The sequence below is a fragment of the Gavia stellata genome, chromosome 8 (genome assembly GCF_030936135.1).
Source record: "Gavia stellata isolate bGavSte3 chromosome 8, bGavSte3.hap2, whole genome shotgun sequence".
Lineage (NCBI taxonomy): Eukaryota > Metazoa > Chordata > Aves > Gaviiformes > Gaviidae > Gavia > Gavia stellata.
In genome coordinates, this window is record NC_082601.1 from 26,740,851 (window position 1) to 26,763,586 (window position 22,736).

Sequence of the window (22,736 nt, forward strand, 5' to 3'; positions counted from 1 at the left end):
TCAGGCATGGCAACGAGCCATTCTCTATAAGAGCAGGAAAATTTCCAAAAGATTAAGGTGTGAATATGTTAAGTTTTTAAAATTTATTCAGGAAAGAACACACGCTATGTTTAAGCAGCATATTCTCTTTTTCATAACAGCAGTGCGTGGATCTTATCTTCTGAGGCAGGTGTCTTGGGAAATTTTTTACCAATGTAACTGTAAACTGCACAGAAAATTACCCTAGGATTTTAACATCTGGGAGACTACCAGACTTGCCAAGTTAGAGAATAACTTTGGCATTTTCTTGATAGATTGGGGATCTTTTTTGATCTTCTGAAGAGAGAGAATCCATTCTGTCAGTGATAGATTTGATAATTTCTACATGCTTTCTTCATGACAAGCTACAGTGAGCGTAGATGAGTGGCTGCCACAAGTCTTGATGCTTGATAAGTGGATGGTTTTTTGGGGGCAATGTGAAGACTGACCAGCTCTTTAAACATTTTTCTGGCAGAGCCCTGCTTGATATTTAATTGTAAGTGCCAGGTACATCTGCATTTGAAATATTAAACTAAAACTGGTTGGAACAGGTAACTTTGGTTGATTTGATAACAAAAACTGCATTGTGCATGACTGCCTTCACCAGGAAGCTCAGGTTCCTTTGGAGTCTTTTTTCCTAGCTACAATCTCTCTATTTGGTATCTCGTGGGAGAACTGTTGCATTTAATGTCCTTCTGCTTTGACCCTTTTTTCTTTCCAGACCGGGAGGCATATTACCCCTGCCTTACAGAAAGCCAAAGATCTTCCATCTTCCTCTTAGTAGTCATGATCTGCCTGTCCCCACATCATTCTCCAACAGAGAGGCTACATAGATTATTTAACTTCACACTGATGTGATTGTATTAATCTTTCATTATATGAATATGATAATGATGTTTATCCACAGCAGCAGATCTGAAAGTAGTAAGTATGAGGCGTCTTGTGGCTTATTTTTCACAAATCAGTAGACTGCCTTCCAAAGTGATAAAGCAATGAATTTTCTTTCAAAGCTTTGGACTTTGTTCAAAGCCCTTGAGCTGACAGGTCCAATATATGGGATTGTGCTAAGTGTCTCAGCCAGGCAGGCAACAGCAGAGGTAAAGGTTTTTTCTTTGACCTTCAGATTTAGGTGAGGAATTGCTGTCACAGAACATGAAAGGACAGGCTTGCTTTTTAGAAGAGGAAAGCATGTTAATATAAATGAAGCAAAAGGCTGCCCTGTTTCCCCTCAAAGGTCAGACAGGTGGCAAGACTTGCAAAGGAGGACCTAGTGAAATGGTTGGGTTTCCACTATGACAACAGCAGTAAGCCAGGAGGACAGATTTAAGCCTTTTGTGAGAATGGAATACTGTCCTTTGTTACTTACAAGCTTCACTTTCAGGATAAACTGGCAATTTGCACAGGACACGAAATAGTGTTTTGTTGTCTTTTTTTGTTTTCTTTTTCAGTAGATGACAAGATTTGGACATAGAATCTTTTTAATTTGTTCATACCTGTGTATGAAATCTCCTTTTCTGTGTGAAGAGAAATGGATACTTCCTCTGACATAGCCCAGTGTTCTTCTTCTGTTGGTACTTCAAAGACAGAGTCTAACATTAATACTTTTCTCTGGTGCAATATCATGTACAATATTAAATATCCCATTTGGGGTTTCTTAGAAAGCTAATCTTATTTCGTGACACCTCCCACACCTGGAGTAATTGGGAAAAATATGTCTCTAGTGTTTCTCAAAGGCTCTGTCAAGGTTCCCTTGGGACTATGGTGGAACATGGTGGTGGACTTGGTAGTGTTAGGTTAACGGTTGGACTCGATGATCTTAAGGATCTTTTCCAACCTAAATGATTCTATGATTCTAACATTAGAACTTCAAGAAAGGTGCCAGACCAGCAGGCTTGAAAGTCTGATGGTGTTGCATGAGGACAGTCTGATCATAGATTAATCCATGGGCAGGAGTACCTTCTGGTGGTGGAGACACTTTTCTTTTTGGAACAGCAATGGATACTCTTTCTTCTCTGGCAATTTTCTCCAGTGCTTCTGGCACTTTAAAGATAGTAATTGTAAGAATACTAAATTCTAAAAGGAATCACACACTTTCTGAAGTTCATATGAAAGAATTACGGACAAACAATTACAGGGAAATAGTACACATTTGCGTAGCAAAGATACTTAGAATAAACACAACAATCACACCAGACATAAAAACATAAAGACATTTAAATTAACAGAGAAAATGACCAGCTGAAGCTTTAATGCATAGTAGCTAGATATGCATTAAGGATTTTGAAGACTACCATTTTGGGGGGTTCCAGAAATAAATTCCCCAGATAAATTAGACACTTTGAAACACTGTGCAATTTTAGTAACAGCAGAAACATAGTTAAATATTAAAATAAAATATAGTTAAATATTAAAATAATGTCTACTGAATAATATATATAATATTAGAATAATAGCTATATGGACCAAAACACATCAAAAAGCAAACAGCATATTCACACATCATGAAGTGAGATGGAATGATTGTGATGAAAGTAAGATATAAATAATTTGCCTCTAGGCTCTTCAGAAACATAATTAAACCACAGAACACCACATATACAGGATAGATAGCAAAATGACTTTTCAAACACAAGAAAATCACAGAAACAGAGGGCATATTTGTAAGTTTGAAACCCTTCACTGAATATTGACAATGTTATAAAACATTGATAGTTTTTTTTCTAAATATGTTCATATTTATTTAACTTCTTCACTGAGTAGATGTCTTCACTCAGCTTCCCAAAGCTCTTAAGCAGCCAGAGTGATCAATGAAGTTAAATAGTGGCTAGAAAATGCAAGGAATGCAGATGTGTGACTGTTCTCTGTCACCTTCTGCATTCTTTTGCAGGGGAGAAGACAAAGGTCCTTTTAATTGATAATCAAGTCAGAAGAGACTGGGATTTGATTAACCAGGCAGATGGTGAGTATGATGCACACGGACATCTGATATTTAGAAGCCTTCTCTACTTTCAAAAGACTACCTTTAGCCGGTGGAGCTGCCGCTTTCCATGAAATCGGAACAGGTACTTTCTCTTCTGGCACAGGCTTCTTGGGCACTGCTGGCATTTTTTAAGAAAAAGTTTGTTTTAAAAGATTTATAAAAATAAATAAATAAATAAATAAATAAATACAGGCATCAAACACTGAACATTACAGCTTGTGTTAGACAATTAGACTTTATAAATATATATCAGTATTCTGAAACAAGATTTCTCTTTTGTAGCTCTGAAAAATTATATACCTCTTTTTGGTGGAGCCTCCTCTTTTTTAGCAACTGCAACTTTTTCTTCGGTGATAATTTTCCTGTGCACTTCAGTCACTTAAAAATAGTAAGTGTAAGAATACTTAATTGCAATATTTGAAATGCAGACATATGTAAGTTTTTTCCACTTAATATGATTTTTTTTAAAAAGAAAATTCTAAGTAAACTTCAACAGCAACAAAAATGAGACACTACAGAAGAGTGTACTTTACAGCCATAGCACAAAGATGAATAGTCAAAAGAAAGGGGAAATCCAGACAGAGGTTACAGATACTAACAACCAAAAATTTATTTAAGTAAAATGCCTAAACACAAATACTGCAAGGCCAAACAAAAATCATCACGATAATAATACTCTCAGTTTGTTTACCTTTGGTCGATGGAGGTTCTTCAACTTCTATCTCAAAAGTGGGCACCTGTTCTTCTGCAGGTTCTTAAAAAAGATTGTGCAACTTTAGAAAATTTGATTGAGTTCACCAACAGGCATAAGATAAAAGATTAAATAACACATAAATCTCATCAAGACAACACAGGGCACATTATAGACAAATGGACATAAGTACATATTTAATGTTGAAGAAATTTGATATATGAGATAAATTCTTTATCAACATGCATGTATTTTAAAGATGGAATGCAGCAAAAAAAGCATTTTTTGCAACAGGAACAAACCACTGATATACCTCTTGCTGGTGGAGCCTCCATTTTTTTAGGCAGAGGGACAGGTACTTTCTCTTTAGGAACTGCTTTCTTATGAACTTCAGGAACTTTAGAAAAATGGGTAAGATGAGAAGGAAGATGAGAAAGAATATTAAGGTGTAATATTTGTAATTGTCTACTACATCACAATGTGCTTTACTGAGTTAATGCAAACAATACTTTTCATAATACAGGATGGAATATGATACAACCATTCATCACCGGAAGCAGATGCTACCCACGTCAACATGTACAAACAAGACAGTAAGACAAACATTAATTCCCTTTAAGATACATCACCCAGATGAGGAACTGGTTTATACCTTTAACTCCTGGAGCTTCCTTAGGGGCGGCCAGAACTTTTGGTTCAGGGACAACTCGCCTATGCTTCTCAGGCACTTTAAAAGATTACAATACATAGTTTTACAAAGAGGAGTAGTATGACTATAACATGCACACAGTTCCTTAATACAAAAAAACACAAATGGAGATAAACATACAGTGGCAACATAACGCTCAAAATGATGAAACAACAAATATCTTATAATGAAAAGAATGTATACCTTTAGTGGGTGGGGCTTCCTCTCTTTTAGGAACAGTTACCCTCTCCTCTATGTAGTAAGACTCTTCTTCAGTCACTTAAAAAGAGTAAAATAAAAAAATACTTGAGTTTAAGTATTTGACATTTATTACTTCCTTTATGTCCCTGGTAAGCAACAGAATATTTGTAAGACAAGAATAAGCAGTGTGCTTTACTAACAGATACCTCTGATGCTACAACATCTACATTCAAGCATCCTGCTCCCTCTGAAGCCAATGGAAAAACTCCAAGCAACTTAAATGGAACTGAGATTGAGCTCTCATCTTGAGGAATTTGAAAATGCTCAGCATTTGAAGTACTACATCAGCACTTTCCATTCCTCTGTCCACTAGCTCACTAATGTTGTAATTTGCTCACTTTGAGAAAACCTCTCTCCCAGATACCGAGAAAATCCCTTGACTAAAGCCATCCCTTGAAAATACTTTCTACAGTGTCACTTGTAATGGAAATTGAGTCAATCAGTGTATATTACCATCCTTCACAGCATTATGTTACCACCAGTAAACTTACAGGTGGAAACAATTTAGTCATTTTACAATGAAATGATCTGAGGAAACAGACTGCACCATGATATTCTGAAGGACCTTTACTTCATCCAGGCAACCTGCTGGAAAAGGAACTTCCAATAGAGAATTTTTGTAAAAAAAAAGAAGGGCTGATAATTCTCACCATCCAAGAGATACCTCATTATTTTCACTGTATCAAAACGGGATTAACTACTACACTTTCCAAAAGCAAGTACTAGAAATTGTAGACATTCTTAGCATTAAAGTTTATAAGATATGAAATGTATTTATATAGTAGTAAATTTTTCTTTATTAATAGAGTAGATATTAATCCACACTACTTTTGGTACAAAACAAAAATTACTTTTTGCTTTTGCCTAGTATTCCTGAATTGTGGGCGTACCTTTGGAAATCTCTTCTCTGTGAATGGAAATAGACACTTCCTCCATTTCTTCTTCACCCCATTCTTCAACTCCTGGTTCTTTAAAGAAAATTATTAGTTTTAGTATTTTGGGGGAATGAATGGATGGAGGGAGGGAGGGATCGATGGATGGAGAAGATGAAGACCAATTCTTACAAGTTCTATATGTCAATGACAGATATGCATAGAATACAGAAAGTCCTGTGCATACACATATGTATGATTTGCTCTAAATCATGTGTTTTGTCCATGTCCCATATACCCTATCATGTGCTGTTGTATCTCTCAAATATCCTTCACTGGTCAACTGTCAGTCCATTAGAATACCTTAGCTCCCCAAACTTCCCCATCACAACAGCTGAGGGGGGGGAAACAACAGTCAGAGTTAGAGGCTGCTCCTTGATCCAGATACATGAAAGTAAGAAAGACAGGAACAAGATGAGAAGGGTAGGTCAAGAATTGAAAGGAAAGTCTGGCATGTGCACATCTACAAATATGACTGTATCAGGGAAAACATCAACTTGTTCTAGGGTAAAAAGTTAATTTGCAGGCGACAAAGAGAATTTAACACTGCACGTATCCACATGAAAATATATTTGCATGTTCATATTTTAGATAGATAACTTCCATATCTACTTTTAAAAACTAATTTGTGCTTTTTAATAGAATATGTAAATTGTCTTGACTGGCTAGTTATTAATGGGATATAAAATGGTCAAAATCTTGATTTCAGCTATCTTGAAGCAGATATTTTGTAGAATTATACTAACTTAAACAACTGATCTCAACCTTCTCTGACTATGAGAATGTGAACTAAAAGAGCTGGCGAGAAGCTAACACTGCAGAGAGAAATAGTATTGTTATCTGCAGGGATATAGAGACCTTTGTAGGGAGTATGACAAATGGATGGTTACAGTCCTAATTAGCGGAATCTAATCTCAACACTAAACGTCCATACTTCTTACTATGATTTCATGAGAGCCTGATCCCAAGATCATGGTAATTCAGTGGTAGAGTTTCCATTCATGTCAATGGGGTGGGATCCTGGCATTCAAGACTGAAAGGATAAATGGCACTCAGGAGGCTCTTAACTGCCTGCAAGTCTGTAAAATGTTCAACACAAAACTTACACAAGATAACTAACACAAAATTTTTGTGTATTTTGATTTTAGTCTTTTTTAGTCTTAGAACAACAGACTTGTAGACAAAGCACAAGTTTCTCACTATTGTCTGTTTATAGTGTACCTTCAGGTGGAGGGATTTCCTCTGGAATGGCAACAGATATTCTTTCTTCTGTAATAAGTACTCTTTCTTCAAAAGTGGCTTTCTTCTGCACTTCAGGAACTTTGAAAGATAACAATATTAAATGTATGCTTTTCCAATTCCATTGTGAAAGCAATGTTGCAAAATGCTAAATCCAGGTTTCCAAAGAATTGCTTAAGGGTACTGAGCACATAACACATAACAGAGGTTCAATATTTAGAAATAATATTTTTATAAGTATTGCACAACACATACAACATACTGTAATGATTCATTGTTACTAAATCAGAACAGCAGAATTCACAGGGGAAGCACAAATCCATGACTGATAACAATACAGAACACACAAACAGAAGCTGAGAAGCAGCATGTTCTTTCATTCTACTGGAAAGCATACCTTTAGCTGGAGGAGCCTCGGCTTTTTTAGGAACAGGAGGAGATACTTTTTCTTTAGGTAAAGGTTTCTTAGGAACTGCAGGCACTTAAAAAAAAAGTGTTTTGTTTTAGGACCTATAAAGTGCAAAACTGGCAAAAGCATCACGTAACAGAAATGTATCATTCAAAAAGATTACACATGGACATATTTTGCTTACAAAACAAAATAGCTGAGCAAGCTGAGACAAACACAATGTTCCTAAAGACTACAATAAACTATATTGCAGTGAACAATATTGTACCTTTTGCAGGTGGAGCTTCTTCTACTTTAGGAACATATGTTATTTTTTCTTCTGGAGCTGGTTTCTTAGGTACTTCTGGCACTTCAGAGATATGAATTATGGTAATATTAAGTAACTAAAATTACAGGTGTTTTAAGACTGCATCTATAGCACAGTTATCCACAAAACTGACACAGAATTTACATAGCTAATGTAACTGAAGTACAACTAAACCCAGATTCACTTAACAATAAAACCCAAAATTGGACATAAACAAGATGCTTAAGATAACAAGAAAAGAATGTTATTTATTTAAGTGTACCTTTAGGTGGTGGAGCTTCCTCTCTTTTTGGAACAGCAATTTTTTTCTCTGGGGGAGCTCTCTTAGGCACCTCTGGCACTTAAAAAAGATAAAATGTAAGATAACTGAGTTATATATTTCAAAGATTTATTGGAGTATTATAGAATTTCATTAATCCATTTATAAGAATATCAAGACATACTGCATGACACGTTCATACACTTAACATAGAAAGGGATGAGAAAAGATTTGGGGGGGGGGAATCAAACCAGACTCTGGAAACCTATCAAGTGCTTTAAGACTGATTTCTTAACTGAAGGAAGAGCTGCTCAAGTATGTTACCTGGCCTTAAAAACTGTTATATATGCACAGAGAATTATACATTAAAAATTAATTTCTAACACAAACATGTTTACATACAGGCTAAAAAAAAAAAAAATTTAAAAAGATATTCAACAGGTACATGTACACTCCATCACTAAGTATACCTTTGGCACGTGGAGGTTCTTCTTTGGGAACAGGAACATGTACTTTTTCTTCAGGCACAGGTTTTTTAGGCACTTCAGGAACTTTAAAGGTATTAAAATTTGTTTAAGTAATCTTTCTAAGGCTTTTGAGTTTGTCTTAGATGAGAACAGACACACAACATAACACACAAAGCCAATACTTATTATATGCATATATTGAGAAGTGAATAGTAGTTAGGAAAACAGCACAACAGTACAGGACTGATTAATGCCCACATTCAAAAGATGCTGTACCTTTTTCTGGGGAAGCCACCTCCTTTTTAGCGACAGCAACTTTCTTTTCTGGGACGGGTTTCTTAGGGACTTCAGGAACTTTGGAAAACATTGTCAAAGTGAGAGAGCTTTAGTTTTTGGACCGCTTATCCAGATTTCAGTAATCCAAGATTGCTTTATAGAACATAGTGCCTGGACAAGGACCTGAGCACTGCAACACAATACAATGTACAACCTTTTGGACATACACTGGACTATATGGGAAAGACATTATGATACAGTATAAAATTCCAATGTTAACATTTCTTCACCTTTCATGGCACTCTCTTGAAGTAAAAACACCCTACCCTTGCCTGCAAAAGCCACACAACCTAAATACAAACACCAATCACAAGATTGTTAGGAAAGAGAAGGGCCAGAGCTGAGAGAAATGCAAGCTGTAAGCTAAGTTATAGCACAAATGAAAAAGTGAAAGAGATAATGCGAAATAAAATAATGCATATGGAGATAATGCAAAACCAAAGCCACATAGAGAGTAAGTTCATAAATATATTCAAGAAAACATGAAAAATAATATAATGAAAGACAATTTGTTTGGGGTTTGGGTTTTGTTTTTTTACTAGGGCAGTAAAAATACCTTTAACTGGTGGAGCTTCTTTCTTAGGGACAGGAACAGGCTTTCTTTCTTCTGGAACATGCCTCTCTGGTATCTCAGGCACTTTAAAGAGATAGGTGGTGAACACTTAGGATGCAGTAAAAATATTTGGTAAATCACAGTAGGCTACTTTCAATACCCTGGATAATCAAACACTATATGTCAAAAAATATGCTGTTTTATCAAACAGACACAATATGCTCAGCCCAAAAAAAGCTATTCAAAGAATTATTTAAAGCAGTGATAAAGTAGAATTAGATTTAGAAATGCAATAGGACTTGAACTTTTGAGAGTAGAGCCATAGAGAGATGGAAAGATCTCAGTTCTGATATGCTGTCCTTTGGTAAAGAGTGGTACAGGCAGATAACGTGAAAGTTCAGAAAAAAGGAGTGCATGATGATATAAAGATTTTATTCACCTTCAGTGTGAGGGATCTCCAGTTCTGTAGAAATGACGACTTCTTCTTCTTCTTCTTCCTCCTCTTCAACTTCCTTATGTGCTATAATAGGAATTTTAAAGATATTAAATTTGGAGATAGGAAATAACAAGGTCTGTAGTAAATCTGAAAAGCTTTTAAGAAGACATGTGTGTCCAGTACACAAAGGTCACTGAAACACATGTGCTAGTTTGTAAAAAAATTTCATCCAGAAAACCAGCAGCATGTGAAAATCTCACAATGAGTTTTGAGTAACTACAAATTCAAATTGTTTTTAAAATCTTAAATATTGATTAGCCTCTCATTCTTAATTAATCTACCTTCAATTGGGTAAACAGCTTCAAAGAATCTTTCTTCAACTGTTTTCTCATGCTCTGTTGGCTCTTCAAAGAAAAGCATTTAAACAATGTTAAGATAAAATAGTTGAAATCTTGACATCTATTAATGTAAAAAAAATTGAGGCTATGTAACGCAATGAACAAAAAGAAGCAATGCATATTGAAAGACAGATATATGATGTGTCTAAATATGTAATTTGCCATACATAAAAATAGATTAAAAGAAAATCTAGTTGGATTGAAAGATTGTTTTGATTTGGGTGCACAGATTTTTGGTTTTGTACATACCTGTGACATATGAATACTCTTCTTCTCTGTGAACAGAAACCGACATCTTTTCTTCTAAAACAGTCCATGTTTCTACTGTCGGTACTTTAAAGATAGGATTTTGTTTTAGTATTTTATATTCTAGATCCACATTAGTGGTAGTCAGCATGTGAGTTTTTATCAAATCTGTATCTGTGTTGCACATTTAAGTCATAGACATATTTAGACAGTCAGTATTCATATTATGAAATACTGAACACAAAACTACCATACAAGTATAATATTAAGTATCTGTTAAAGACTTTAACACAAAAATTTAAAATAAATGCATGCACAGGCTTTTGGAAACAGGATATCAGAAGAATTCCAAAGGCAGTTCTTCAAAGAAATTTTGGGGCACTGGGCCATCATCATGTAAGCATAGGCCAGCAGGCAGAATAGATGAAGAAAAAGCTAAATCACACTGCAATATCCTGTAGGCTGTTTAAACAAGAATCAAAAGGCTAGCCACAAACATGTTAAAAACAGACTTTATGAAAGATAAAAGCATGGTACACATAATATTTAAACACTGAGAGTAGTCACAGCATGACTAGTACAGTAGATTCAGGTACATACACACAGGCCCACATATCCACAAGAAGCACAAGAACACACAGGGTGCTGGAAGAAATGTAAACTGCAATTGAAAGATGCTGATCTGTACCTTCCTTTTTCAGAACTTTTTCCTCAATGATCATTGGTGTAGGTTTTGGTGGTAGAACTTTCTTGGTAACTGTTGGCATGAAAATTCTGTTACTCAGTCATGTATTTAATAAAGAGATCAAAATAAGTCTGCAGCTATCTAGTAATGATGTTGAAAAAACAACAAACAAGACAAACATAATCTAACTCGGTAGCTAAGTCAGGCTCCTTGGAACCATGCAAAGCAACAGAAGGTATGTGTTTGCTTCTTTTTATTGCTACCTTCTAAAGGGGCTTGGTAACTCAGGGTGTTTAGTACACAGGTCATATCCTGACCATATTGAATCCTGAGCATATTGAATTGCAGGCAGCAGACTCCTGCTGCAGAATGGGAAATGTTATACAAGGGGAGGTGGTTAGCAAGAGCATAAGGATGCATCTTTATTTCACAACCGAACAATTAACCAAGACATCCTGGTAGACAGGTCAAGATGGAAATCTGAGGAAGATGGAGATTTCACATCTTCAGCTTAGAGTGAAACATACTGTTTCACCTAGTGCAAATTAACATGCACTTCCTTTCTTAAAGCATTGGTAGTTAGCATCTGCATTATATATTTTCCCCTAAAATGCGTTTCATCTTCCTTTTATACAATTCAGTAGAAGCTTTTATTAGATGTTTCAAAGACTGAAAAATTGATCAGACCCATGTTAGATGAAGACAAAGCAAATCCGGATCAGCTAAGTAACAACAGCCACTATTTTCATGTAAAGATGACATTAAGGTAGTTAAACAGTAGTTACCCTCAGCCTGTTTGACTTTTTCTTCTGCAACCCTCTGAGTGGTTATCTCCACTTTTTCATCGACAGGTTTCTTGACAACTGTAAGTGATTCAGATATATTTATTGTTTAAATCATCTTGCAAATTATTTTCCAGACACAAACCAGGTAGAACTGGCTATTTTCTTGTTTAGGATGTTATAACCTTTGTGCATCCTGTGCATTGTTCAGCACATTGTTCACTGGTGGTGAACCGTGGTGGTAAAGGCACTTGTGAAACAGGTGGTCAGGCCCACCCTCCCCTGAGAGATATGCACTGATCTAAATGGAGGATACCTCTCAGAAGTGCAGTGTTCACTGGTTCAAATGCACCACCCGTGCCCAAAGCTAATATACCATGAGAAGGAAAGATAACTGAAAGCTCAGTTTGATTTTGCCGGCAATTTTTGGTTTGCTTCAACCACCATTGCCACTATTCTCTCTCTGATTGAAAATATGAGGTGGGAGAAGAGGAAGGGTTGCCATAATCCTTGCTCATGTCACTGTCCAACATAAAGAGAATTGTCTCCTTTTCAAGGAAATGTGAGTAACCACCACAGTTCAGCTTGAAGAAGATGCATGAGAGATCTTAATCTGCATATTCCTGTTAGTTTTGCAGGAAAGTCATACCTTTACGAACTGTTACTTCTTTCTTTTCCTTCTTTTCAGCTGTAATTGCTGGTTGTTTTCGCTCAGGCATAGGCTTCTTAGGAACTTCAACCACTTTAAAAATAATAACATCGGCTATTGATGAAAAATGCGTTGTCTGAAGGCTTGATATACACAAAAGTTATTAATTATACCATTATAAGTTTATGAAGTTGAAAAACACACAGAGAGCTTTGGAGATCCAATTGTTGCAGTAAAATTTTCTGCTTATTTCCAAATTTGACGTTTTCTCATCAGAGCCAAATTCTGTTCCTAGAGGCATACATGGTACTACTACCCAAGACAGTTAAAGCATGCAAGGAATTGCCAAATACAGCTATTAACATCAAGCAATTAATGTGTGAAATGTTTAACCTAAATCAAGTTTATCTAGAATACATGAAAATGTTAGAAGAAATATCCAAAACAACTAAAAATGACACATATCCTTACAAACTACTAACTCTTATTAGGTTTTAAAGATGTCCCAATCTGCAAAGTCCATCGGCAACCAAATTATAATGTATCAATTTCTATTTGCATCTATACCTTGTCATACTAGACCCCTTGTCTTATCATGAAGTGCCAGTTAAAACTTGGCAGCATATTAAGGTTCAAGTTATTGTAAGAAAAAAAATTTTAAAAAATGCTGCCTGGCTCAAAATTTTTGGGCCTTAATAATAAATATGAGAAAAGAGAAGAAATAAAATGGTATGATAATTAAAATACCTTCTTCATGAATGACTCTTTTTTCTTCATAAGTCACTTCTCTTTTCTCATAAGCTTCTTCCCATTCCTCTTCCCCTTCATCATAGCCTTCTTCCTTGACATAATAATCATGGTCTTCTCCATAATCTTCTTCCCATTCTTCATAAATTTCTTTGGGCTTTTCATATATTTCCTTCTTTTCTTCATGAATCTCTTCTCTCCTTGCCATGGATGTTATTTTGATCTCTTTGGGCTTCTCTGGCAGCACCTCAGGAACTTAAAAAAAAAAAAAATTGATTATTCATACCACAGCCTGGAATTTGCAAGGTGTATTGGATGTTCTCAGTTAATGAAATTATTTCACCCTCACAGATGGTTTAAAGTGACTGTTTCTTAAGCAGTCCTAATCAGCTTGGATTTTGAATGTATACGTTTTTAACATAAAGATAAAAATCAAACAGATTTGTTTGATTCAAGGTAATTTGAAACAAGCTGCCTTGTTTCCACAAGATAATTTTACTATTTTTTAAAAAGTTAAAAAAAAAAGGAAAAAAGTTACCTTTAGGTGGTGGGACTTCTTCAGGACCTTTTTTAACCACCTTTTTGGAGACTTTCTTTACTGGAACCTTTTTTTCTGCTTAAAAAGAATATATTTTGAAATTTAAATAAAAAAACCCCAAACCAACAGTCATAATGAAACATGTACACGCTCTCCAAATACTTTAAGTATTCTTACCTGGCTTTTTCTCCTCTGGTTGTGGAACAAGAGGCAGAAGAATAGGAATAGGGGCAGCTTGTAGGAAAAATGAAATATTTAGAATAAAACACGAGTATGAGGTTTTCTTGTAAATGAAGAAAAATCCTAATGCATTTGGAAAATAGATGAGTATGATTTTATTGCAGCTGCACAATAAGAGCAAACACGGTGCTCATTCTGACAGTTTACTGTAGTTGGAAGAATATATTTTGAGTGGGAACTCCCAGTTACTTTTGTTTGAACCCTGACCCTTTTCAGCTTTATTTTCTTTACTGCCATCACTCTGCTATCTTTGCTGATAGTAATTGATCTAAATAACAAATCTTTCCCCTCCTGCTGCCACTGCAAGCATTTACCAAATTATCCTGGAAATGAAACCAGGAAGACTGAGCTTCTAAGGTTCTTAGTAAACTATTAAATGTAACAGAAATATATGTAATGTTTGTAGTCTGTAGTCCAATACCAGAGCAATAAACATGCAATCTCTTGTATGGTTTTAAAAGAATATTTGTATTTTATTTTCCCTTTTTTTTTTTTTCCCTGAAGGGTAGTAATTCAGACAGCTGGTTTAAAAGATATTTCTGTGGTGAAAAGGAGGAAAATTGAAAATAAAGAATGATCAGAAAAGGAAAATGGAAATAAAAGGAAGATTGAATGAACAAGAGACTGATAAGAAAATAAGATGGAAAGGACAAACTCTTTTTAAGAGAAAAGGTTTCATTCTTACCACTACCTGTGTATAGTTTTCACCTTCCACACAGCAAAACAAGCCTATCCAAACCAAGCCTTGCCCTTATCATATTTGTATAGAGACAATTAACTAGATCCTATCACTGAGCTGTCTAAGATTTTTTCTCTGAGGTTCCTGCCAGCCTGCTGCTACAGTGCTGATATAAAACAGCACTCTGGAACAAGTACGGTTTGTTACCCTACCTTCAGCTGGTTTTTGAGGTGGAACTGCAACCTTGGCATCAGGAACGTCTAGAAAATCAAAATGTTTAATTGACTTAATAAAAAAAGATAGATTTGTATATGCTGCCCCCAAGAATATAGTAGTTCATGGTGCTTTAATCTTTCTGTTCTAGCATACAAGGATTGTAGCTTGCTCATCAAGAATAAGCTAGCTGACCAATAGATAACTAATTACATTAATCTTTTAGTCTGGCCAGACTCTACACTGTTTAATTTTATTTCTAAATAATTCTTGCATCATTTTGGAGTAGGCTTTTAAAAACATTCAGAAAATGAGATAATTGTACATCAATAGGAGATGATTGCTACGCATTTTGCCGCCTTGGTTATCTTTTTTCAGTTGTGCAGAGGACATTGAATCTATTCATTGGTACCTCTTCATTGTTCTATTCCTCAGTCATTCAAACAAAAATAAACTTTTTTGTTTTAGAGAATGTGACTTCCCATATTGTACAAAATAGGACCCCAGACACATTAATATCACTGATTTTGGAGTTATCGCAGTATTCATTGCCACTATTTATGAGAATGTTGGCACTATTTATGAGAATAAATAGTTCCTCATATCTATGGATGAGGAATATTTTTTCAGGGTGTAGGTTTGACTTAGTATAACCAGGAAAAAAGGATTTGAAAATTAAAAGTAAAGCAGAGAAATGGACTAAATCTATGACAGAGTATAGACATGATATTGTGCCAGTCTTGCTTATGATCTTTACCTGGTGGCTTCAACTCCAGTTTGATTTCTGCAAAAGAATATTAGATTTCTTTTAGGGCTATTTATTTTTCCAGAATCATGTTTCAAACTCACAAATTTGCAGATGGCTATGATCACAAATTTGTTTAGCATATTCACTAACCTTTGGTTACTAGATAGAGCTCTGCAGTGCTTCTTGCTTCTCCTCTTGGTTCAAGACGAGCAATTACAGAATATACACCTGCAATAGCCAAGAATGTTGATATTTATATGCCTTTAAAGGTTGATATTTGTATGCCTTTATCATTAAAAAACCAGACAACAAAATCAGATAAAAGAATGGCATCAGCACAAATATTCCAAGCATTTTTACCTTCATCTTCTGCAGTAACATTGTGAATAGTCATATAATGACAGCGACCTTCACTTCTGAAGCTGTACTTGGGACTTTCTCTCAGTTCAGTGGGGCCTTTATACCATGTCACAACTGCATCATCAAAAGACACCTCGCACTCAAAGGTTGCAGACTGGTGTTCACTCACTACAATGTTCTGTATGCTCTTTGTGAACTGAATTGGTTCCGCTGTTTTTAGAAACAAAAAATATATAAATTGTTATGCACCACCAGGCCATTTAGCTTATCTAATTCCTTCTCATTGTTTTCATTATAATAGCTACTTTATAATAAAAGATAATAACAATAGATCTTGAAAAAGTAGGGTAAAAAAAAGGGATTCCATCTTCTATGAAGTTTTCTATGTAAGAATGAAGATTAGAAGACGTAAGAGTACAACTATAATAAGATTGCTGTGCAGATAAATTATATAAGAAAAGCCATTAAGGAAATTAAAGATAAAGAATAATTAAGAAAAAGAGGAAATCCAAGGAAAATATAAGAGTATCAGAAAAATAAAATAAAAGCAAGTATGACTCAGACTGTTTGAGGGCCAGGGGACATTAGTAATGATGGTTTAGCTAAAAGTACTAACTTACACAAGTATGTCACATATTGTTCAAAGAGAAAGGACAGCAAAATTTCTTGTTTAGTCCATTTCCAAGTTTGGGAATATCTCTTTAAGGAATTCCTTTTATTTTCATTTGTTCTGTTAATGGAACATCCAGAAACTGTTTATCACTACTGTAATAAAGAGTTTCTATATCTGTTTACAAACCTTCAATGGCCAGATCTGCAGTTGTTTCTAGATTGTCAAGCTTGCAGGTATACTGTCCCTGGTCTTCTGTTCTAACATCCTTGATGATGAGTTTGTGTACTTTGTCAGAGATTTGTGTTGAATATCTCCCTCCTATCTTAATGGGTCTCCCATTTCTATACCACTGAGACTTGGCATTTGGGATAGAGAACTGGCAAGAGAGCGTGCATGTGTTTCCTTCCTTGAAAGTAGTGTCATGAAGATGCCGTTCAACTGCAGGTTCTATTAGCATGTTAAAACATACATTTTTAGCAGACATCAGGCAGTGGAATAATTAAAGTGTAAATTAATTCAAATACATACTTCAAAAGTACACTTACCGATCACAGTTAGCCTGGCACTGGCAATGTGTGGTCCACACACTATTCTGAAATTTCCCTGATCTTCAAGTTGGCAGTTCCTGATTCTCAGTATGTGGTGATCACCTTCAACTCTAATTTCATATTTGTCATTGGAGTCCAGTTTCTGGGTTCCCTTGTACCATGAAAGTTTAATTTCTGGATAGTTAATTTTAATCTCACATTCAAAGATAGCATCCTCATCTGTTAAAACCGTCTGATTTTCAATGTCTCTGATCAGAGTAATAGGCTGAAAAAATATTACTTTAAATTAGTTTCAAGTTCCCTGTTATGGGTTTGAATATTTCACAAATCCGTCCAAAAATATGTTACCTCCGTCTGTGAGAGTCGTTGCTGAATAAAAGCTACAAGTTCATCAAACTCCTGATCTTCTCTTCGAGCTTTTTCTGTTAGCTCAATTTCCTGTAAAAAGGCAGAATATACTCAAAGATTGAAGGATACTAAATGTCAAGCTGTCATGTTTATCCAATATAGAATTAGTTCCTACATCAAATTTTCTGTAACTGTACTGTAATTAGCCTATCTTCCCATCTTAAAAATTGCAGCCAAGTTGTGAAGACAGAACATACTTGGCCAGAAGGCCCATTCTTTCTTCCTGGGCTTGAGCATGCAAGAAATTGAGAACTGTCAGTAAAAGATCTAAAGAGGAACGAGAAATTCCTGCACACACAGTAACATCAGAGCATGGACACCAAGTCTGTTCAATGAAACAGTATTACTCCTAAGAAAGCCAATGCTGCAGTCATGCTGTGTCTTACCAATCTATGGCTTTCTTCTGCTCGGGTTTGCTTTAGTAACTCAAAGGCTTGCAGGAGGCCACGGAAATCTGTAATTCCATACATGCGAGCATATTTCTCGTATTCTTTGGGATCTACGTTTTTGAGAAGTTCCAAGATATCAATATGTTGTTCTTCTTCTTCCTTCCTTTTTGTTGGAGTGCTAATCAAATCAATGACATAAATTAAATATACAATGCTTCATTCCTAGAAAGTTGTTCACTGAAAAAATAAATCAACTTAGAGCTGCCCTGCGCAACAGAATCCTTAGTTTCATCTAGTCAATCCTTAATAATTTTTAGTACAGTTATTCATAATTAAAAGATATTTAAAAATTATATCTTGATCTCAGATATGTAATAAAAAATGTTTCTTCTGTGTTGATGGCAAATTAATCTATAAAACCTTTCCATATACCTTTTTAGTTTTGCCCTGAGATCCCCTTCAACAACTTCTTTCTTTCTTTCTTCAACTTGTAGGTTTACACTCCTCTCAATTTCACCATGTTTGTTAAAAGCTACACATTTGTACATGCCAGAATCAGTTTTTATTGCATCCTTTATTTCTAGTTTGGCTTCGTCTCCTCTCTGCTGGATTATAATGCGACCTCCCTGGTTGAGTTGCCTCCATTTTCCCTTCATCCATTTAACATTTGGAATTGGGTCTCCTCCAACTTTTGCAATAAATGTTGCCACAGTCTCTGCGGAAAGATGCAAATGAGGAAGCTAAGTCTTTCCAGTTGTCTATGACAGCAGGACATAATCTCAAACAAAAGGTATAGGCAAATAGAAGACAATGTACTTTTTTGAAAAGAGTTCTTACTTTCCATGACTTTGATACTCTGAGGCTCTGACACAAAATAAAGTTTTCCTTCCACTTCTGCTTTCTTAGCTGCTGGTGCAGCTGCTGTTTTTTCTAGGAAACAGAGTCAATCAATTAAAAGAGATAGTTTCATGTAATAGCTTATGTTCATGCATGATAATGTTTCCAAAGGAATTGTAAAAATTGAATTAATTACAGAGATGGAACAAAATATTATGCAAGAGATAACTGTGGGCCATATTGTGTTGTTCATTAACTTCAGTCAGGTCATCTATTTTCTGCATAGATGCAAATTCATAGATGGACATGCAAATAAGAAGTCTCATTTTCTATAATGGATCAGTTTTTAGTGAGGTATTCTCTTTTCTGTCTATTTCTGGAAATTTCACCCTCAGAGTTACCAGCATTCTTTTATCAGTGATCTGTTAAATTGTTTTTTTTTTTCTTTTGCATAGTTCTTAGTCTTGCAGCTACTGATGTAGTGAAAAAGATACTATTTCTACATATTACTGAATTATGTCTTTTATGCAATGGTAAGGCCAGACCCTCATGGAAGGACTCATGCTTATTTAATTTCAGCTAAAAGGTTAATATGTCTTAGAGTTGTAACAGTCCTGAAGCAATTAGCCTCTAAAGTCACATGCTCAGTCAAATTCCTTTTGTGTTTTCCTTTAAGAAACACCACTGTTCCCATCCTTTCCATAAAATATGCATATCCAGGTAATTTCACTCATTTAACTTGCATTTTTCTTAGATTAGGTGCTTGGATTTAGAAACTAAATTCTTAATTTTTTTTATAAGAATATACTATTGATTTGACACTGATCTCCCACTGTTTATGTTGCTATTTATATATAAATTATTGTTAAATATACTGTCTTCACAGATTGTACAGTTTTGCAAAAAAATAGAAGATACTAATTGTTTGCTACTAGATTATTAACGTTTTTGTTCCACAGAAAACAAAGCAGGATGGAATTTTATTTTAAATTTCCATCATATGCCTTGATTTTCTCCATGTTACTGTACCTTTAACTATCACTTTAGATTTGCAAGTATCAGTGCCAGCTGCATTTGAAGCTTTGCATACATATTCTCCTGAATCGGATTTGGTAACTGCAGCAAGTTCCAGAAGAGCTACTCCCTTAGCAAAGCTGAAGTTGCATCTGTCTGAAGCTCTTATTTCTCTCCCTGCCTTCAGCCACTGAATCCGGATTGGCTGTGATCCTTGGACATGGCAGCTGAGCTGTAGGGTATCACCTTCCTCTGCTGCTGCTGGCTGAAGAGGTTGGTCAAAAACTGGAGGCTTTTTAGGTTCTGCAATATGAAAATGCTTGAGTGAATACTCAAGGAAGGAGAGTATGATTAAGAATGTAAGAGAAAAAAAGATACATGTGATTCTTAGGAAGACAATAGCAAGGAATGAAGGAGGATAAACAGAAGTCTGATAATGTTAATCATAGTTTTAGAAAATGGAATAAATATCAAGAGAGTATGCTTTCTGTGCAAACATTCAAGAAATATCTTTTCTCCACACAGCAAGAACATTCACATGCAAAAAATTGTGTAAGAACTAAAGCACTGCTATTAGGCTGCAAATCTGTATAAGCACCTTTAAAGAAACAAATATGCAATCTCCTGCAAGAGCATTATGATGAAGTGCCATGCTGCCACAACACACTGTGAAGGCTGCCCAAGCTTAGATGTAATGGCACAGAAAAACTGCTCTTCCATGAAAAGAGAGTGACTAAAAATTCAACACAAGTGTCACATAAACATTTCAATGTTCACTTTAGATCAGTCATAGCAAATAGTGAAAAAGTAAAGAAGCCCCTCCCTGAAAAAGATTGTCTTATTTTAAACACAAAATTAAAAGAATTCCTTGATTTTGTGGTTTAACTCAGTTTTATCTTGTCCATCTCGACAAATTAATGCTGTTGAGCTAAATAAAACCAGCTCATAAGATAGAAGCTCTATATTTGCAGCTAATATACAACAAAGAAAAGTAAGAAGCAAAGAAAAATAAGACTTCAACTAACCTCTGATAACAACAGAAGATGTACACAACACGCTTCCTGCTTCATTGGACACTTTACAGGTATATAAACCAGCATCTGATTGCTCTACGCTCTTTATATGCAAAAGTAAGGTATTGTTTTTGAAAGCTATTTCACAGTAAGGGCTTGAATGAACTTCCTGATTGTTTTTATACCAAGCAACATTCAAAGGCTGAGAGCCGGAAACACGGCCCTCAAGTTTAAGTTCATTCCCTTCTGTTTCTTCTACTGCCTCGGACAGTTTCTTAGTAAAAGTAGGTGGAGTTTTTCGTTCTGTAAAAAAAAGAACATATTATTCAAATTCTATGAATCAAACCTGAAATTAAAAATTCTAAAGAAAATGTTTCAAGAAAAATTTGAATATTGGGGAATTGATATTTACTCTCATTTAAATAGGATATTTTTTTTTAAGTGAAAGTATCTCAAGTTAAACAGCAGGTGTCTTGCTCTTACAGTCACTGTCATAGTTGATTTTCCTGTTTGAAAAAAAATCCTCTTACATTGATTTAAGTCAAATGCCATTTAAAAAAAACCCAGATTTTTGTCAAGTTCTTGAGAAAGAAATAGGCCAAAGCCTATAAAGAAACCAGTATGAAGAAAATATTCTTTTATTTCACCTCCCATTGTTGTTAGTGACCTTTCCTATTCCCTTAAAAGACCCGTGGGTATCTCCAGGTAGGTACTTTCAAGCTATATCTCAAAAGTTTTTCTCCAACTTATCTTGCAACAATAGGCTAGTTTCCTCTACAATTAAAGGAAGAAAAATGTACACAGAACATATTATCTATTCAGTACCTTTAACAGTCAGTGGAGCTGTGCAAGAGTCCTTTCCAACTTCATTGCTAGCATAGCATGTATACTTTCCAGAGTCCCCCCTGTCAACTCTCAAGATGGTCAAGTGAGCTGTGTTGTCTACATAACTGATCTGGTAGTTTCTTCCTGTTCTAATCTCTTGGTTATCTTTTGCCCAAGTGACTCTAATAGGCTGTGTTCCAGAAATGTGACACTCAAAGTCAGCACTTTCTCCAATAATACCATCCACAGGTGTAATTGGGATATCAAAGAATGGAGGAGTCTTCCCTTCTGAAGAGTGAAAGAAATAAAAAAGCATCACTTTAAAATCTTGATTTGCTTTAAAACTCTGTGAAATAAATATTATTTGTACAATATTAAATCCATATTAAAGCAAAAGTAAGTTTTAAGATATTTCCATTAAATGCTTCACAGCCCACCGACCTGTAAGGACAAGCCTGCCACTAGAAGAAGCAGTCCCAATCGCATTGGTAGCTGTGCAGGTATATTGCCCAATGAAGCTCCTATCTGTCTTCAAAATCCGGAGAGTTGCTACATTATCTATGAAGGATGTGTGAACATTGTAGTCCTCTTTTACATGTACACTGTCTTTAAACCAAGATACTTCAATAGGTTCTGAACCAGCAATGCCGCAATCAAATGTAACTGGTAAGCCAACAGTTTCATGGACATCTCTTAATTTTCGTGTAAAAGAAGGAGGAAGTTTACGCTCTGTAATAAAACAGATATTGTACAATGAGGGCTTTCAGAAGATATGCACCTATTGCTGTACTCACCAATAATCACTGCCTAATATACTGCAGAGTATGCTGGATTTTTGCTCGTAACTTCTGATTAAAAATGTTATTCAGCATATCCTGTATTTCGAACCTGATGTGAAAAGAGCACTATGCATATGGTTACAGGAAAATATATAACCATTCTGCCCTCAGCTACACACAGTGAGCCTATTTAACCCTCAGAACTGCTAATGGTGGTAATAATCAAAGCAGTACCCTCAATGGGAAAGGAAGATGCAGAAGCTTGTATCCCTACAGAAGTGTTGTGGTTTTTTGATTAGCTTTACTGTTATGCCTTTGTTAATAGAAGGCAGTGCCACAGGGTATCTTACATGTCAAGAAACAGGAAAGTGTTTAACAAGGAAAAGGTAATATCTGTTTTTCGAAATAGCTAAATATACTCAAGAAAAATAGGCCATTTTCCTATTTTT

General features: G+C 35.4%; 1 protein-coding gene across 1 annotated transcript in view; it reads right to left on the bottom strand.

Moving 5' to 3' along the window:
* The window catches only part of TTN (titin), a 243,708-nt gene that overhangs the window by 138,822 nt on the left and 82,150 nt on the right, over positions 1-22,736 (bottom strand). Inside the window, exons 96-118 of the mRNA XM_059820083.1 lie at positions 21,950-22,237; positions 21,509-21,796; positions 20,696-20,986; positions 19,686-19,973; positions 18,657-18,749; positions 18,252-18,534; positions 17,817-17,997; positions 17,371-17,460; positions 17,020-17,287; positions 16,661-16,921; positions 15,862-16,071; positions 15,652-15,729; positions 15,511-15,537; positions 14,753-14,800; positions 13,799-13,855; positions 13,622-13,699; positions 13,084-13,338; positions 12,337-12,429; positions 11,691-11,768; positions 10,909-10,977; positions 10,224-10,307; positions 9,580-9,660; positions 9,144-9,224 (exon numbers count right to left, since the gene is read on the bottom strand). Coding sequence (XP_059676066.1) covers positions 9,144-9,224; positions 9,580-9,660; positions 10,224-10,307; positions 10,909-10,977; positions 11,691-11,768; positions 12,337-12,429; positions 13,084-13,338; positions 13,622-13,699; positions 13,799-13,855; positions 14,753-14,800; positions 15,511-15,537; positions 15,652-15,729; positions 15,862-16,071; positions 16,661-16,921; positions 17,020-17,287; positions 17,371-17,460; positions 17,817-17,997; positions 18,252-18,534; positions 18,657-18,749; positions 19,686-19,973; positions 20,696-20,986; positions 21,509-21,796; positions 21,950-22,237 — 3,570 coding nt within the window. The remainder of the gene's footprint in view (positions 1-9,143; positions 9,225-9,579; positions 9,661-10,223; positions 10,308-10,908; positions 10,978-11,690; positions 11,769-12,336; positions 12,430-13,083; positions 13,339-13,621; positions 13,700-13,798; positions 13,856-14,752; positions 14,801-15,510; positions 15,538-15,651; positions 15,730-15,861; positions 16,072-16,660; positions 16,922-17,019; positions 17,288-17,370; positions 17,461-17,816; positions 17,998-18,251; positions 18,535-18,656; positions 18,750-19,685; positions 19,974-20,695; positions 20,987-21,508; positions 21,797-21,949; positions 22,238-22,736) is intronic.